The following is an 18,658-nucleotide window of genomic DNA, read 5'->3' as shown; positions in this document are numbered from 1 at the left end:
TGCCTGTGGTAAAGTCTCAGAAGTCTCTCTGCCTCTGACACAGAACAGAAGATAGAGAGGGCACCTCACGTTCCCTTCCACCTGCTGTGGAGCAATGGCAAGAGGTGGTCCACTTCAGTGTGGCCCATTAGTCGAAGGATTAGAGACAAGACTGGCTCTCACCCTGAGACATGGCCAGATCTAAGACGTTTCTGGTCATTGCTGTGATGCTTACCTTTGTTGAGACAAATTCCAGTTCTGAGAAACCAAAGCAAGGGGAGGGGAAAGGGATCCAACCAAAGTGTCTAAGCATTCCCACATACAGCAGGAGGGCAAGAAGGGGTCTTAAATCCTGACTTTGGTCAATGAATCTCCCCCAGATCTCCCCTTGAGACATAAGACACCTGATCTTTCCTCAGATGACCTCGGTGAAGGTGTTTTGAACAACCCTGCTGAGCTAAGCCCACAATGCAGTGGGCTCAGGTGGACATCTCTGCCCAGGACTGTTTGAGAGACAGGGCTCCTGAGAAGACTTTGTATGTTCGAAGCCTGTGCATTGGACAGGAGTTTCCTTACACAATCGCTGGTGTTCTCACTGGGATGTGGTCCTGGTTGGGAAACAGTGTACTTCATTGAAATCTCCAGCTTCCTTTCTTGAAGAAATCTCTTTCTTCAAGTCCCTGTCATCCAGAACCCTCCCAGGAGACATGAGCTGGTATTGTATCACACAGACTCCTTCTGGGATCCCTAGTGTTGTGCACATGACATAGAATCATCTCTGCTAAGACATGGTTTCCCTAAGCACAGCTTACTTGCATGTTATCTGTCCTTCCTGACACTTTCCTTTGCCACTAAACCTCATCTGCCGAAAGACTGCCTCCTCCTTTCATCCTGAGGTACCTTAGGTAAGAAAGGCACTTATTGCCTGTGAGGGTGGACTGCAGTATGTGACCTGGTTCTGCTGTGAATTCACTCTTTCTTTTAGACATCCACAATCCTCAGGGTAGAATTCAAACCTTGAATCCCATTGACGCTATAAAGATGGTCACAACTGCTGATATGAAACCACCCCTATTGTGAGCCATTTTCTCACAGAGATACCTCACACCAGTTCAAGAAGCCCAAGGAGAGCCCACCCACAGCAGGCACAGAGTCAGAGTTCCAAAGGCATGAGAACAGGAGCATAGTGGCTCAGGGTTGTTTCTGGCTCGAAGCATGGTTCAGTACCATCACAGTTCCAATTCTACCAAGGTGACTACCATTGACTTCATGCAGATCCTAGACAGCTCCTCTGGTAACCGCACATGGCCTCCTCTGCTGCTTTGTTATGGCCCTCCCTGTGCAGGCTCGGCTTCCTCAGAAGATACAGAAGTGAAGATGGATGGTGGGGGACTCAGACAGACATCCCTGCTCTGATCCTACTTCTGTGTGACAGTGCCTCAGGGACATCTCTTGGGGGCAACTGTCTATGGTCTGAAGTGGAGACTCCTTCGCTCAACCCCTGGCAGCCTTTCCTAGGACTTCCCAGGAGCCTACTAGATGAAGAACTGTTGTTCGAAAGAGGACTCCCACTCTTCTCAAGTTCCATACTTGGAGACCCTGTAGACCTCTCTGGAGAACTGAGCCTGTGGCAGAGTAGATCAATACCTGTGTGGGATCTGCAGTGAAGACTGTAGATCCTGGGTTTATCTCTGCTGATTTCCCCAAAGTCCACCTGAAGGACATATTATCTTTCCACCTTGGGATCTGAACTCCATATGCATAGCTTGGACAGTCTCCCACTCAGTACTCTCCACACCCTACAACTGGGACATACTTGCATTATGCACTCTTCAGTTTGGGGGACTGGACCCTCTTCACATATTCATTTTTGACCATGAGAGCTTACCTGGATGTGTAGTCAAAACGGATACCTCCTCTGGCACACAGTACCGCCAGTCTCTGTGCTCTGGTTGTACCCCAGACTTGACAGGCTCACCTTCCTGAGAGGGAAGACAAAAGTCAAGATGTATCCTCCTGGACAGGGGCTATTCGAGATGGACAAATTGGGCAGTGCCCTGCATTTTCTGGGAGATGTTGAAGACTTTCTTCCTCCTCATTCCCCACACACTTCCTCCCGACTCTCAGATCCATTGTTCAGACCCAAGCTACCTCTGAGCGCCACCTTGCCACCTAAACCACAAATCACAGATGACATCTTCCATTTATAGTGGACCCCCACTAACATCCTGCTCTGCACGGCAGACAGCTTTTACATCAGAGGTTTTATGCTACTCCTGGGTGATCCTGGTTCCTTACCCTTATATATCTGAGGCCTTACTCCCAGGATACATCCCCCCTCCTTGTTACACCTCAGCCTAAAGAAAAGGCACAGTGATACAAATTAGCCTCCCCAAGGCATCTCATGGTATGTGTAGTGGGTAGTGACCCACCTGTGCTCTGAATTGCAAAGATGCCGTTTTATTTTTAATTTGGCTATACTGTGTGCCAGGCTGCATCAATTCAGTGTGAAATATCTAGAAATTGTCCCTTAGGTCAAGCTTATTATGTCACCTTGCCTCTGATTGGCTGGCCTTCACCTCCAGAAACTTCTTTTGTATGTAAAAGGCTGGGGAAAGGGTTCATCCCAGCAAGTGGGCACTTAGGCATACCATAAACAGAAAGAACCTAAAACCTTGGCTCTAGCAATGTTAAGGCCTAGAAGAGAGGTATGTAGCCAGGGATGTGTAATACCTCAAGAAAGCCTAGGTTTGTTTCTTTGACTGTCAAAAGAATACTATGTAGCCTGATTATCCCAGCCCTTCTATCTACCGCTCCAGTTTCAGGTGTGGGACTCTATCCTTTCTCTAACCCAGAATTGTTTCCATGGCTGGGACCTGGGTGACAGGTGTGGCATAGGCCCATTCACCCAATTACACACTAATGGAAGCATCAGCTGGTTGACTCCTAGATAGAGTAGGGTTGTTGCTGTCCCCCTCAGTCACACATATACCATAAATATGAAGCAAATGTCAGGTTAGCCTCACTTCTTTTTTTAATATCTATTTTCTTAAAGATTACTTAATTTATTATGAGTACACTGTAGCTGTCTTCAGACACACCAGAAGAGAGCATCTGATCCCATTACAGATGGTTGTGAGCCACCATGTGGTTGCTGGGGATTGAACTCAGGACCTTTGGAAGAGCAGTCAGTGCTATTATCCACTGAGGCATCTCTCCAGCCCAAGCTCACTTCTAAAAAAGGAACAACCCTTTTTACTTCACTCTACCACAAGGACACTATCTTGATGGATGTCCAGCAGCAGAGTTGCCATCCTTTGTATGAGGCCTAGTGATTCCTTTAGCCTCTATAGTCCATGTTGCCTCTGCTCTAAGTTCTCTGTCAGCTTAATGATGCAGGGTGGAATAAAACCCACAGGCGATAGGTAATTGAATGGTGTGGTGCTGTCTCAATAGAACTTAAAAAACAAAACAAAAAGAAATTAGGACAGAATCGGCCCATGGGTAATAATGCCTAGCTGCTTTTCTGTAACATAAAATCCATATGTATGTGTGTATTGTTCACTTTGTTTCTATAGTCACTGTGTGGGCAAAGGGTGATTCTGGCCATGGGCCCCTTTCCAGTTAGCCTAAGGAGCACTGTGGCCTCTAGGATGGCCCAAGATGATACGGTTGTTTCTGGAATGCTCCATGAAATTAAGGATTTGCACTGCATTGCATTCACATGCAGTCAGGAACAGGCACTAGCTGACTGAGTGGTTGCTACAGTCCACATTAGAGATTTGCTGGAATGGCTCTCCTGGAGAGGTGGGCCATTTGCTCCCAGGACTTGCAGTACTCTGTTTCACACAGGATAGCCAACACTGCACATTGGATGCAGAACTAAGTGTACCTCCTTGAAAAGGAAAACTCCTCAGGTATTGTGCTGTTAGGCTCAAAGACAGATGGCTGCTTATATGGTGGCTCTGGCCTTGTGTCATTGAACTAATTTGGCATTCAGATGAAATAAACAAGTTTTCCCTCTTTGGAGCAAATGCTCAAGTGAATGCCTTGTCTTGTGGGAAAAATATCTCCATTCTCCCAAGGTGAAGATTGACTCTGGTAAACAGCCAGAGACCAAGTTGAGTGGAGTTAATGCAAACTAGAGCAGAGGTAAGAAAATCGCAGTATATAGAACAGTCAGAAGCACCATTACCTGGGAATGGTCTGGCTGGACTCAGCATAGGAACATGGCAGGTGTTAGGGCACTGTGCATGTGACAAGTGTCAGTGTCAGGTCACCATCATAGGACAGATGTCTGAATCTGACAATCCCATCATCCCAGGATATTTCTAGGAACATAGAAGAAAGGAATAATGAAAGAACAAATTGGGCGAGTGAACACTGGCCTTCAGGAGAGTCAATGAAACCCATAACTAGGGTTATGGAATCACGAAGTAGTACTGTATGTGGGCACTTGGATAGTCTGCCTGTGCTCCATAGTCAGCCCCATACAAGCCCAGGCCCATTTACTAGCAGGGCCTAACTCCCTAGTTGTATCCACCTGTCTCCCACACACAGTGCTACATCACTATGGGTCTGTACAACCCTGCAGGAGAAGATCAACTTCCATTCATCCCAGGGCCCCAGCAGCCTCCCACCTTCTGTCCCAGTTGCTTCTTAGCTTAAAGATCTGCAGGCTTGGCAGTTATTGCACATGCACACTTTTGTTTGCTTAGGAGTAAGTTCAGCTAATGGACTGCAGTAGAAAAGTTGAGCTGCATCTCTGGCCACACGAGTCTTAGAAAGTAATATTAGAACGGGAAGATGGAAGAGGGAGAGGGACCTCCATGCCATCACCACAGTGGGGGACATGTCCTCTTGCAGGTGTTTTGGAGAAAGTGACAGGGATGAGTGAAGAAGAAAGGGAGCTATACAGAATAGCCCAGGCCTTACTTTTTCACTGCTAGGCGGTCAGCCCCAATCCCTCCCAACTGTACACTGCAGACTTCTCCACTGTATGTTCAGTCTGTTACATGTGGTTTGTATAGGGAAGGGTAAATTAAGTGGCTTCTCTTATATATTACTATTTTTCTTTTTTATTTAGATATACTCTTTACTTACATTTCAAATATTTTCTCTTTCCAGGTTCCCCCCACCCCTGAAATTCTCATAACCAATCTCCCTTCCCCCTGTTCTCCAACCAACCCTCTCCCACTTCCCTGTTCTGGTAGTCCTCTACACATCAGCAGTCATACGACATGGGCCTGAACTTGGCCATGTGTGCTCATCCCTGGCTCTAGACATTCCTTCACCTGAGTGAAGTGCTATCCATCCTTTACTGGAAGTCTGGCTGGGAGGCCTGGAGGTGGAAGCCTGCTTGCCCATGGTCCAAGACTGAGTGAAACCTCTGTTACAGACCGTGGGTCTGCTGTGGGATAACCAGGGTCCTCTGGTCCAGGAAGGCACAGGTCTGGCTGAGATGACAGACAGAACAAACCACACACACACAGAGGCAGTTTGAACTGAATGTATTTTGGAGCTCTAAGGCAAGGATTTTTATACAGGAAGAGTTGGTATTACCATTTCAAAAGATGTAGCCAGTGAGACAGGCACAATTATCATAGCCATTTGGTACAAGGAAATGCAACATCAATCAGGTACAAAGTTTCTCAAGTAACAGATACAGAAGATCAATTTACAGATGCCATCAAACTTCCTGATTAGAATACAGAGTCACTCATAGTTTACAGTAAATCTTCAAAGAGTTTGAAGTTTCTTATACCACCTGGGTCTTTAACAAGCTCTTGTGAGAAATCCTTATCTAACATTTAGCCTTCTATCTTATGAAACAAAACTTCTTGACTAAATCAATGCTTTCAGTACCAGAGTGCCAGAGCCATCTTCATACACATACACACAGCCATAAACACCTGCATGTGGTGGGAAGGTAATAATTATGTAAACAACTATGAGGCAAGGCATTGCAATTCTAAAAAGGGGGTTTGGTGGTCAGTGAGTCGACTTCAAAGACCGGATTATCAGCCAGGCCTTAGGAATCCCAGTGAAGAGAGAAAAGGAGGAAGTCAGGGCAAACTGCTACTTGAGAACTAAGGGCCCATCTTAAATAGCCAGAAAGTAAGAGAGTACAGTAAATTGCCAGGTGAGATTATCAGCTTCCAAATATACAGAGAGTTCTGTTATTCCCAGGAGACATTTTTCTTTTCCGCCTCTGTCTGTAAAATGTCATTTTTACAGACGTCACTGGGCCACCGCGGCATCCCTCGAGAGAAGATTCTGGGGCATACTGCAATAAAACGGACGGGGAACATTGGCCTAGAACCTCTGAGGCTGAACACCCTTAAATCCACCTCCAACTGTAGTTTTCTCTCTTGTGTGACTCAGTGTCCATGCAGGCCTGGCCAGAGGCCACCCTTGCCAACCCATGCCTCCCTGCCAGACTTTTACATCCTGTATCCTCCTAAGTGTGAGTACACACAGCCCAAAAGCCTCAGTGGTTCTTTACATGAATTAAGCCATCTTTCCCTTGAGTGTGAACTCACCAAGACACAAGAAATTGAGGACTGCAGGCCTGTGGCCTGTGAGATAATGCCTCCTGTATTGTGCCAATTACATTACAAGCAACAGGATGCAATGCACCAAAGCCTTCCCTGCTCCTATATCTGAAGAGATGTCATCAGTCTGGTTAGATGTCCCTTTTCTCCTGTAGATCCTTCCTTCTTGGGAGAATATCTCAATCCACTAACTGAAGATGTTTTCTGACCTGCTACTGGATGGCTCATTTCATCCAGAAGCAAGTCAAGCTATAGAGGCAATACTTATTGTTTCTCAAGAAATCTGTTTTCTTATCTGTTCTGGGAAGCTAAGAGTATTGGTGGCAGTGACACAGGCATGAAAAGCAGAGGAACAAAGAATGTCCCTCTGTGCTAGTGCCAATTAACACATCTGTAAAGTCCACTGCCTAGGCATGGGGGGGGGGGAGTCGCTCTCTCCCATGTATTCCCCTAGGGAATGGTGACTTCTGTCATCACTGACCACATATTGTCCTCTCAGTGCTTTTCTTTACAAGTGCTATCCTGTCCTGCTAGGTCCTGCAGAACTCCAACCCTTTCTTTGGATTGATCCTGTCACCACGCAGGTACACATTTGTCCCATGCAAGGAGAGGCATTACATCATCAAGCTCAGTGGAGTTTAGGGTAACATGGAACACGCCTTAGACTCTGAAGAACTAGGCTATGGTGTGTTTCTGGCCTCCCCAGGGGGTCTGAGGAAGGTAAGGATTGCTAGTTCCTCCTCCCAACAGCTTTATGTTGGGTTTGCCCTAAAATGAGTCAGACTGTGAGTTGTGTTGGGGTTCCACGCTGAGTCCCTACCATGACTGTCCTGTCAGCAATCACAATGCTCATAGATGGCACCCCCATGAAACAGGGTAGTGGACAATGGCCTGTAAGGGCGTTCAGGCCTTGTGTTGGCCAGGGTGCAGATTTGACAGACTAGTGACAGATGCTCCCAGCAAGGGTGAGTAACCTGGTGCTGTCAGCTTAGGAAGGAGTCCTTAGGACCTCTTTTGGTGTGAGCTGCAGAATGTGTCTTGAAACTTCCTGAAACAGCAGTCCTAAGGCCTACCAGAGGAGCTGTGCTGGGGTGCATATGCCGGGAGTTCCTCACAAAGGAGTAACTAGTGCTCCATTCAGAGCCTCTGTTCCTGTTTGTGATCCTAAAGTAAAGTGAGGAGAGAGTCTGCTCGTGGCATTATATTGTATGTACATGAGTGTATGCATGCACACTGTAATGCCTGCGACAGGCAGCAAGGACAATGTGTTACTACAGTAGCTTTTTTAGCTAGGTCCCTTGGCAAGGAGGGTGTGACCACTGTGGACATGCAGGAGGTGGCAGGCATGGTGCAAATGTAGCAGCTAAATATCAGCCCTGTCCACTCAGTATTGCAGTGCAGACTCTAAAGCCAAGGAACATTGAGCCTCCTTTGCCTTGCAGAGTGCGGCCTACTGTGTGTTTTCCCACACCCATCCTGACGAATCTGTTCTCATGAAGGAGATGAAGATAATGAATTCCCTCCTGTTTTGCCCCTCTTGCCTTGAGGATGCAGACCCAATACCTTGGCATTTACAGAAGTAAAAATCTACCAGGAAATGTCTTATGTGGCCAAGCTTACTTTGGCATTACTATTGTCTGGATTGTCTGGATTGTAGAGATATATTCAGTTGCCTGTCTGGACCCCCCTCCCCACAAATACACGCCACCCATGCTTCGCTGTGCCGATATTTCTGTCAGCAGTCATGTGCTGAGCAGCTATCAATATCCTGGCAAACCTATGGTGAAGAGAAGAACACATGGAGAAGCCCAACCATATGCAGTCCTTTTGCAAAACCAGAGTCTGTGTAGGGGTTTGCCCAGGCAAGGAGGAGTGAGTCTCCCCCAGTGATTTATTCTATCTTACAAATTCTAAATACTACTCTGGTTCCTTGTGGTGGGTTAAGAAGTTTTAGCTGGTGGCCATTATGTAGTAACATTTTGCAGGTTCTTTGCAATGTTTCTAAAGTCTGTCTTCCTCATGCATCAGGCAGTTTCCAACCCCCAACAAGAGGGACCTACATCTCAGGGGCCAGGGTATAGTACTCTTCATCCCTCAGCAGATAGGCACCTAATTTGAAGTGTGCTTATGCAGTGCTAATGGATGCTTGGTAGGGACCCTCAGCTGCTGACCCGAAACTTCTGGGCAGGATCTGCTGGTGGTTGGGACCCAGAAGAATGGAATCTCCTGTTCTGAGACACCTCAGTAGTGTGAGGAGACACCACCAGGTCAGTAGCCACACCCTTCTGCACCCTGGTGTTGGGGGCATAAAAATGCTGCCACTGTCCATGAAAGGGCTCGGCTTACCCAAGTGTGTGGAAGGCTAGGCCTGGGAACAGTGTCCAGGGTTAGATAGCATCACAGACAGACTCTAGACTCAGGGTTAAGATGTTAATTCACTCCCACAAGGTTTATTTTTTGAAGTAAGAGTTAAGCATGCCCTTTTACAGGGAAAATGGTAATTATTCTCAAGGAGTAGTACTTCCTGAGTTCAAGAACATATTTATGAATCTGATTATGGCACAGATTGCACAGTTGTTCTCTGAGTTTTGATCTTCATCTTCTTCATTGTATTCTTCATACTCCTCATACTCCTCATACTCCTCTTCTTCGTCCATTGTAGCTTCCTCTTCTTCTTCTTCCTCTTCATCCATATCCTCCTCATCATAATCCTCCTCCTCCTCTGTATCATAGTCATAATTCTCCTCCATATCCTCCTCATCCTGCTTCTCTTCCTCCTCCTTCTCCTCCTGCTTCTCCTCCTTTTCCTTCACAGTCTTCTCCCTTATGGATATGGCTGAGAGGGCAGCGTTCAGGACACCTCTGCATACCTTGTAGAGAGACATCATGGAGCCGTGTCTAAGGGTCCATGATGAGCTGGTGGGCTCATGCCCAGGTACATCCATGTAAGCAGTAGCTGGTGGATAATCTGCGTCATCTGAAGAGCCACCTGTACATGGGCTACTTGTTTCCACAACTGGACTTTTGCCTGGAGCACTTACAGGTACGTTGTTCCTTTTAAATGTTCTTAAAGGCGCCATGGAGTCGTTCCCTGAAGATGTTGTTGCGTTGGTAAATGACTGCTCAGCTACAAGGCCATCTTCCTTGTCCATCAGTTGTAATCTGGACTCTGTAGCACTAAACATTCTTCAAGCTAGTCCGGACAGCCTATCTTTCAGGCTACTTGTCCCACAAGTATTGGCCACTGAATGCTAGCATCAGTAGTGGGGCAACCACCTGATGAAGTCATCATCCTCTTTGTTTGTCACATGATGTCACAAGGTGGCCAAAAGCCAGTCTGCAGGAGTAGTTGCATCTTAGTATAGGGGAGTAGTCAAAAAGTGAATAAAATTGAGCACATTTCCAGAATAGGCCCCTGTCTCCTGACAGACATATGTTCCCTATCTTTCATGAAGTGACAAATAGTATTTCTTCTCCCACTACTCATGGGGTGGAGGGGACAACAAGGGGTGGTCTGTTCCTTCTGCTCCTGCTTTGCTCACAGGCCAGCCTGACAAAAGTCCAAACTACAGCTATACCAAGACTGCTCAGCTAACATAGGCTGCTAGGGGAATCTACCTTCAAAGCAGCAGTTTGATCTAGCCTTGCTTTCAGCAACTACCTGTCCCTCCTCACACCCCTTTCTTGGTCTGGCATTGGTCTGTTCCAACTGCTCCTGCTGGCTGCTTGTGTCTGTTCACATAGGTCCTAACGTGCATCACTACAAGATGGACATGATGGCTCCAGAGCAGTGCTCTGCCCAAGTAGGACAAACTGAGTGTACTTTATTCTCTGCACTTATGTATAGAATTAGATTAGAGGGGCACATGTCCTTTGAATTTCCATGGTTACCTCTGCTTGTCACCAAATCTTGTTCTGGGGGACATAATATAATTGGCACTAGCTTCCTTCTATTCTCCACAAATGACATTTTCCTGTCCCATGACACATTTGATTTTGTGGCCTGACTTAACCACTTTCAATGATCCTGAGGAAAGTTCCTACTGTTTTAGCTAAAAGGAAATGTGGATCAAGTCCCAGAAATGAACCCACACACCTATGGCCACTTGATCCTCGGCCAAGAGGCTGAAAACATCCAATGGAAAAAAGATAGCCTTTTCAACAAATGGTACTGGTTCAACTGGAGGTCAGCATGCAGAAGAATGCGAATTGAGCCATCCTTGTCTCCTTGTACTAAGCTCAAATCCAAATGGATCAAGGATCTCCACATAAAGCCAGACACTCTGAAGCTAATAGAAAAGAAACTGGGGAAGACCCTTGAGAACATTGGTACAGGGAGAAAGTTTCTGAACAGATCACCAATAGCGTATGCTCTAAGATCAAGAATTGACAAATGGGACCTCATAAGGTTACAGAGTTTCTGTAAGGCAAAGGACACCATCAAGAGGACAGATCAGCAACCGACAAATTGGGAAAAGATCTTCACCAATCCTACATCAGATAGTGGGTTAATATCCAATATATATAAAGAACTCAAGAAGTTAGACTCCAGAAAACCAAACAACCCTATTAAAAAATGGGGTGCAGAGTTAAACAAAGAATTCTCACCTGAAGAACTTCGGATGGCGGAGAAGCATCTTAAAAAATGCTCCACTTCATTAGTCATTAGGGAAATGCAAATCAAAACAACCCTAAGATTTCATCTTACACCAGTCAGAATGGCTTAGATTAAAAATTCAGGAGACAGCAGGTGTTGGAGAGGGTGTGGAGAAAGAGCAATACTCCTCCACTGCTGGTGGGGTTGCAAATTGGTACAACCACTCTGGAAATCAGTCTGGCGGTTCCTCCGAAAACTGGCCACCTTACTTCCAGAAGATCCTGCTATACCACTCCTGGGCATATACCCAGAGGATTCCCCACCATGTAATAAGGATACATGCTCTACTATGTTCATAGCAGCCCTATTTATAATTGCCAGATGCTGGAAAGAACCCAGGTATCCCTCAACAGAAGAATGGATGCAAAAAATGTGGTATATCTACACAATAGAGTACTATTCAGCCATTAGAAACAATGAATTCATGAAATTCTTAGGCAAATGGATGGAGCTAGAGAACATCATACTAAGTGAGGTAACCCAGACTCAAAAGGTGAATCATGGTATGCACTCACTAATAAGTGGTTATTAACCTAGAAAACTGGAATACCCAAAACATAATCCACACATCAAATGAGATACAAGAAGAAAGGAGGAGTGGCCCCTGGTTCTGGAAAGACTCAGTGAAACAGTATTCGGCAAAACCAGAACGGGGAAGTGGGAAGGGGTGGGTGGGAGGACAGGGGAAGAGAAGGGGGCTTGCGGGACTTTTGGGGAGTGGGGGGGGCTAGAAAAGGGGAAATCATTTGAATTGTAAATAAATTATATCGAATAAAAAAATTTAAAAAAAAAAAGGAGATGTGGGCATTCACATGTGAGGGATGCTGAAGTGCTTCTGATGATCACATGAGTGTTTGAGTGTGCGTGAGGTAGGGTGGGAGGCCCAAAAGCAAGTCACCCTCCAGCACAGGTGAGTGACCGAGAATGAACTCATCTCCTCTTTAGTATCAATCTATGTAGGGAGATACAGGCCTATATAGGAAAGCCACAAGCCAGACCTAAAGGGTACCTTCTTTTTATTATCTGGTCCACTTTGACCTCTCTGAGTGGCCACCCTTTATTTCAAGCTTGTGTGTTGTGGACTAAGGGAGTAGTGCAAAGAAGGATTTCTCCCCTTTATCTGAAAGAAGGAAACAAGGGCCTGAAGAAGATCTTGTGCTGGTGGCTTTCAGTCCAAGTCTCTCTAGACGGTTGGCATAGTCCAGGTCTAGATTCAGGCTGCTCCATTGGGATGGGACTTTGCCATACTTCCTAAGCCTTCATTCACGAACTGTGATTCTGGGGCTGGTGAGATGCCTCAGCATGTACAGCCAAGCTTCACACAGCCGTGTTCTCTAGACGGAACCAACATGGTAATGGGAGGACTATATCTGTGTGTTTCCTATTCTGAAACTGCACTTAAGAGGCAAGAAATGAAACAGCCCACTGGAATGTCCCTGGGGATGGCTTAGAGTTCTTAGATTTCCCAATGTAAACTTTGTCCCTTACTAACACAACCATACCCCCCCTTTTAAAAGATCTACTTTGTTTTTTCTTTTTAAAAATATTTTCTATTGGAAAAGAATTACATTACTACTCTACTCCCTGTGGTCCTTCCCAGTTACCCTCCCTCCTGGCCCTCATTTAGCCCCTCTGCTGACCTTTGCAGTTACTTTCCCTCAAAACATTTCCATCCTCACTACTATCAAGTTGATAACCACATTTGTCTAATGATGATTCCTATGCCCATTCTTTCCTCTGCAACCCAGGACTCCCAAGCCAGATGAAGCTCCACCCACGAGGCATGGGACCTCCTTCATCATTCAATACATCATTCACTAATTAAGCACTTGCTCTGTATGCATTGCCTGTAGCAGGATCTTATAGAGGCATTTTCTCACTTGATGTTCCCTCCTCTAAGACAGCTGTAGCCTTTGCAAAGTTAAGAGGAAACTACTCAGAACACTGCTCTAGTTCTCTCTGCTAAACTATTGGCAATTTACTGGTTCCTGGTTAGGGTTAGTCATTGCTTTTAGTTTTGTATAAAACAGTGAGTCCTTCTGGTCTGTGCCTCACACAGCCTGTACCAATGTAAACAAGTTATTACTCACTTGAAGGACCATTCTAATCATAGCTCAAGACTTGTCATGTGTAATAAGTATGTAATTCTTTTTTCCAACCAGTAACTGCCCCAAATCGAGACCTACGCCATGGGCAAGAACCAATCTCTGAACCTATTAATGATACTGTCCTATGTTTGCAGACAGAAGCCTAGAATAACTGTCCTCTTAGATGCTATTATACACATTAGCCATTGGAAAGTGATCCAGACGTCCACAGCCAAATATAAGATGGACCTCGGGGAGTCTTGTGGATGAGATTGGGGAATGATTGAGGGACTTGAACCAGAGGAAGACTCATAGAATCAACTAACCTGGACCCTAGAAGCTCCTAGGGCCTGAACTGTTATGAAATATAGAGCAGTATAATGAGTTGGCAGCAGGAGAACCTGGCAGACCCTGTCAAGGTTTCCCCCGATGAATCACATCATTTGACAGGCCTAGTACACAAAAGATTTGTTGAGGGGGAAGTTGAGTGAGGACCTGGAAAGGGGTAGAGGCGGAGAAGGAGGAGGGGAGAAGGACAGAAAGAGAGGAAGCGGCTGGTCAGGAGCTCATGAGAATAGGGAGGAATCCTGCCCCCTGGAATAGTCAAAAGGTGGGGAACTTAGGCAATTGAGGGCAGGGGAACTTATCTGGATGTAATCCATGAGAGGTAGGTCTGAGTGAATTTCCTGAAGATTACAAGGATCTTTTTAAATTGACAAAAGTGAACTAGATTTTAGGCATGTTAAGTGATAGTGTTTATTGAAGTTCACAATATAGAAAAAGGTACTAAATAGCATCTTTACTTCATACTAACGGCTTGGTAAACATTTTTTTGTTGTTGTTAAAAACATGAGCGTTCCTTAAGGTGAGTTCAGCAAAAAAGAGAAAACTGTGGAGGAGAAGAGGCAAAAAGTTGAGTATCAGTGGGAGGAGTGATCTTTGGTCAAGTAAAGGCTCAATAAAGGCCACAACAAAGGGAAATGGATTGGGGGTGGGGGAGTTGTCCGGTAGAGGGGCATATACATGGAGGCTGGGGGTGGGAGGAGGGGTAGGGAATCGTTGGGAAGGGGGGCTTTTGGGAGGGGTGAAATTGGGAAAGGTCTTACCATTGGCAATGTAAATGAAGATGCTCAATAAAAAAAAAAGGAAAAAAAAAACAAAATAAGAAGGGGCAAAAGGGCTTTCCCCCTCGATCCAGAAGACTGGGTGTACATGATGAGAAACATATGAAGTCTATGTTTAAAGGACAATCAGTCTTGAATTTGTGACTGTGATAGTTGGTCATGTATTGGAATGCTTCACCAGCATTTAGCTAGTAATTTCTCACAATTCAATGGATTAATATTAGAACTCTGAACATTCAAAGTCCTAATATAACAGTAGTATAGCACAAGAAATTGGAAGCATTTTTGTACCTTAAATCAATCTCCTATCACTACCAAAGACTTCTTTATGTTCTATGACCTTTATACATTGCAACTACCAACCTTAAAATGCCGAGTTAGAACCTCAAAGATTTTCTTCCTATCCAATTATTTACCATGAGACACAGGTGGTTGATTATTGGGAGCAGTCACTACAAAATGAGTTCTTTGAATCACCAACAAAAGAGCCAGCAAAGGGTAGACCTAGGCTCCTTGCACATAGCAAGGCTAAGGGGTATGGCATGCTTGAAGGTGATGCAGAAGTTAAATACAGAAGCATCAGCAAACGAGATTGTTTTGTGGGTTCAGAGGCATGGCATCAGGAAAAGGGAAGGCATCAGGACTATGCAAAAGAGAAGACAATGACATCACTCAGCAGTTCACCTCAGCTGGTCTATAGACTGGCATGACCACAAGGGAGCTTATCACAGAACTTACTACAAATGAACAATGAGAGGTCAGAATTTTCTTAACTCTCCTATAATCCTGTTGGCTAATCATCTAGCTGCTGCAGTCCTTTTTGACTTGTGAGTGGATTTCTTAGACCAGTCCCTGAGCCTCTGCAAAACAAACAAACAAACAAACAAACAAACAAACTTCATCAGAGGTCTTTTCCACCCATAAGGGATGGTTCAGTTGAAGCTGGTAACAGCCCTGTTATCTGAGGTCAGTAGAAGAGTTTGAAAAATTGAGCCCAGGAGATCAATCATGGTCTGCCACACCACCTCCCGTAGCTTCTGTGTGACAAGTTCCACAGACTGAGGCATTAGACTTCTGCAGGAGGAGGTCTCCTAGAACTGGTTGTGGACCTCCCTAGCCAGAGAATAATTTTGAGGTGTAGTTCTCATGGCAGCTTGCCTGCTTTGGCTTTCTCCTATTCTATCTCTATGTTCACGAGATGTTCCTGATAGCCTGGGTTGAGAGTATCCAAGCGAGAAAGTTGAATGAAAGTTCATTCTTTGAAGTAGAGTCACTGGCCATGACCTCTTTTCTTAGAATTTCAACGCTTTGCTTCATAATCAGTTACATAACTATATCATAATATGTTGTTAAAATAACCTCCCAACAACATATGAATTTGTATGGCTATGTGTGTGGATGAGGTTAGCTCTGACACTGTGGTATGGAAAGCATTGTTTAAGTATAGTTTTAAAGTGAATTTTGAGGAGCTTTAAATAGACAGAAACTAGATGTTACATAAGGATTACTCATGAAAATTCCTTAAAGTGATCAGGACCTAGAGGCCATAGCTAAGTGTTCTTGAGAACTTTTAAACTCTTGAAAGTTTGTCATTAACCTCAGGTGATTTTATATAAATTTATTCTGATCAAGGAATGTGATGCTTCATACGTGATCTTCTAAATTCATACCTGATTTATTTTGTATCTTCTTGTGCCAAATGCTTATGATAATTGTTCTTTGTAATTGCTTCACTGGATACATTTTTTAGAATTGTAATGCCAATTTTTTATGTATAACAATCCTTGCTTGAGAGCCGCAAAAATACATTCAGATTCAAACTGCCTCATTGTTTGTTTCTGTTTGTCACTCACTGAACCTGTGCCAAAATACCAAAGCTCTGATTCTCCCTCGGTCATGACTCCCCCAGCTGGGTCAGTCCATGGCAACGGTCCAGGGCATCCCTGAATACAAGGGTATTCTGTTTAAAATCAAAAAGTCAGTACTACCTCATGGCTCTTAGAAGAACATAGAGGCTCTCTGCTGGCTGCATGGACCATTCTTTGCTCAACTGATGAGGACCTCAGCTCTGTGGGAGCCCCATTATTATTGTTTTCAATTCATAGGCTGGGTGGTAGAAGAGAAATTTTGTCACATGGGTTCTAGGTTCTGGGGCTGTGGTGGAGACAATATGGTAGGTAGAAACATGCAAAGAAAGGGGTAGTATGGTCACTGAGCTGGGGTGGTCATGGAGCAATGAGCTTATGGAGAGGCAGAAAGTGTCTTTGGCTCTTCTTCCTTGACTTCTAGGAAAAGTGGCTTGGCTGGACCTTTGCTTGTCTTGTCACCCCAGGCTGAAAAAGGTCCTATGCTGTCAATGTCTCTTAGAGCAAAAGTGAACCAATAGGCTCAGTAAATGGGCAATATAAGATCAGGAGCCCATGGAAAGAAACAGATAATTATATCCCAGGGACCGCAACACACACACACACACACACACACACACACATACACACACACACTTTGAGAGAGAGAGACAGAGAGACAGAGATAGAGATACAGAGACAGAAACAGAGAGAGAGAGAAAGAGAGAGAGAGAGAGAGAGAGAGAGAGAGAGAGAGAGAGAGAGAGAGAGAGAGAGAGAGATGAATTTGGGATCCTACAGTTTCTGCACAGAACCAGCCCACATTGAAAGCCATTGCACACTTATAAGCTGTCTAGCCTTCCTGGACTCATCTTAACCCCAGAATCACTATGGAAGCCCTTTCTGGGGTTCCTTAACATGCAACCAAAAATGGTTAACTTCTATTACTTTGTGCCCACAGCACTATCTTTCGTCACAAATTTTGTTGATGTCTCCACTCCTCAAAAGCCCAGAGATCCCACTGGGCTTGGGCCTCCTGTGGTTGGAAATTGTGGGGGTGCTTGTGGGGCCAGCACCATCAGTTAGGGATTGTTTTAAGACCAATGCTGAACTCTTAACAATGCTGTCCTGGCTCCCAATGTGGAGACACAATTGCCCCAATGTATCACATTGTAGTTCTCCTTCAGACCAAAGTCTCTGTTCCCTTACTCCACAGGGATGTATAAGTGCCATAGGCCCCTCATTCTCAAGATGGCCAATGCCTGTCTTTTGCACACTTGGGGTTCCTGTGATCCTCTTAGGGTACAGACAGTTGTCAATCAGGGGACACTATCTCACCGCCTTCCCTTGCTAGCTCCTCAGAGCTACTTACATTCCAGGGATTTTTGGCAACCCAGTACTGTCCTCCCACCCTTCTGTGAGCTAGGCCAGCCCTGACATTTCTCCTAATTTCCCCTCCCAGGTGAATGTTGGGCTTTAGCCAGCAGCTGCTCCGCCTGTGAGGGACTGTGTTTCTCTTCACACTCTCCGCAGTTGGGAGAATCCAAGCCTGGGGCTGCTATCCCATAGCTCTGAAAGGATGGCTGATGCTGGAGGGAGTTTGGGGGTCTTGAGGGACTGCCATTCCTGTGGAATAAGATGCCCCTGAGGACATAAAAGACCTTGGTCTGAAGGAGGTCCACAAAGTTATACATCGTTTCAAGAAATTCCTCCATGTTGAGCTTTGTAACTATATATATATACACATACATACATATTTCATGTTTTCATAGTAACACACAATATAACTGGTTTCATTCATTAGGCATTTTCATACATATTTTCTGTTGCTGATGTTTCATCTGGGATCCCCTCCACTATGTTCCACCCTATCCTAACTCCTTCCTCCTCCCAGGACACCTTCTTTCTCTTTCATGTCACATGTAGCATAATGCCACTGCTGCCCATTCTTCTTTTCCCCTCTTCTGGCTGCCCTTAGTACATGTAATACACACACACACTCACTTAAAATGTAAGAATCAAAAACGAGAGAAAAGTATTAATATTCTAGGGTCTGGGTTAATAGCCTGAACATAGTAGGAGAACAGTAATTTTCTATGTCAAAGCAAGAGACTTGGTCGCAACCACACATATCTTGTTGGCCTATAGTCCTCTTCCATCTTTGCCACAGGGGTTGCTAACCTCTCCTTTCATACATTACGCGTTTGCTATGTCAGGTGGGATCTGCATCCATCTCGATGTCGATGGGGCGGGGGCAGGGGGCTTTATGGAGCAGGATCTTACACTGCAAAGGTTTGTGGAGTGTTCGTCTGTTCTGTGGAATGTGCTCTGCACAGTGGACCCTTAGTCAGGTGGTAAGAATGAGCCTATCCCTGGAAAGAGCCAACAGTAGCTGTTGAGAGCTGAAAGTATG

The 18,658-nt window shown here is 45.2% G+C and overlaps 1 protein-coding gene and 1 non-coding gene across 2 annotated transcripts; both read right to left on the bottom strand.

The window, feature by feature from the left end:
* Positions 1 to 9,040: 9,040 nt before the first annotated feature.
* On the bottom strand, positions 9,041 to 9,718 carry LOC127674729 (proline-, glutamic acid- and leucine-rich protein 1-like). Its single transcript, XM_052170363.1, has one exon. The coding sequence runs from the start codon at positions 9,716 to 9,718 to the stop codon at positions 9,041 to 9,043; it is 678 nt and encodes a 225-aa protein (XP_052026323.1).
* An 8,605-nt stretch (positions 9,719 to 18,323) lies between these two features.
* On the bottom strand, positions 18,324 to 18,445 carry LOC127675967 (U6atac minor spliceosomal RNA). The gene has a single exon (XR_007975628.1). It is a non-coding gene; the product is annotated as a U6atac minor spliceosomal RNA (small nuclear RNA).
* Positions 18,446 to 18,658: the final 213 nt, after the last annotated feature.

This window comes from Apodemus sylvaticus, chromosome X (genome assembly GCF_947179515.1).
Source record: "Apodemus sylvaticus chromosome X, mApoSyl1.1, whole genome shotgun sequence".
Classification (NCBI taxonomy): Eukaryota; Metazoa; Chordata; class Mammalia; order Rodentia; family Muridae; genus Apodemus; species Apodemus sylvaticus.
This window is presented reverse-complemented; position numbering and strand designations above follow the sequence as displayed.

Excerpts from the sequence above, each read along its gene's own strand:
- LOC127674729 (XM_052170363.1), bottom strand. The coding sequence starts at position 9,718 with ATGTTTAGTGCTACAGAGTCCAGATTACAACTGATGGACAAGGAAGAT.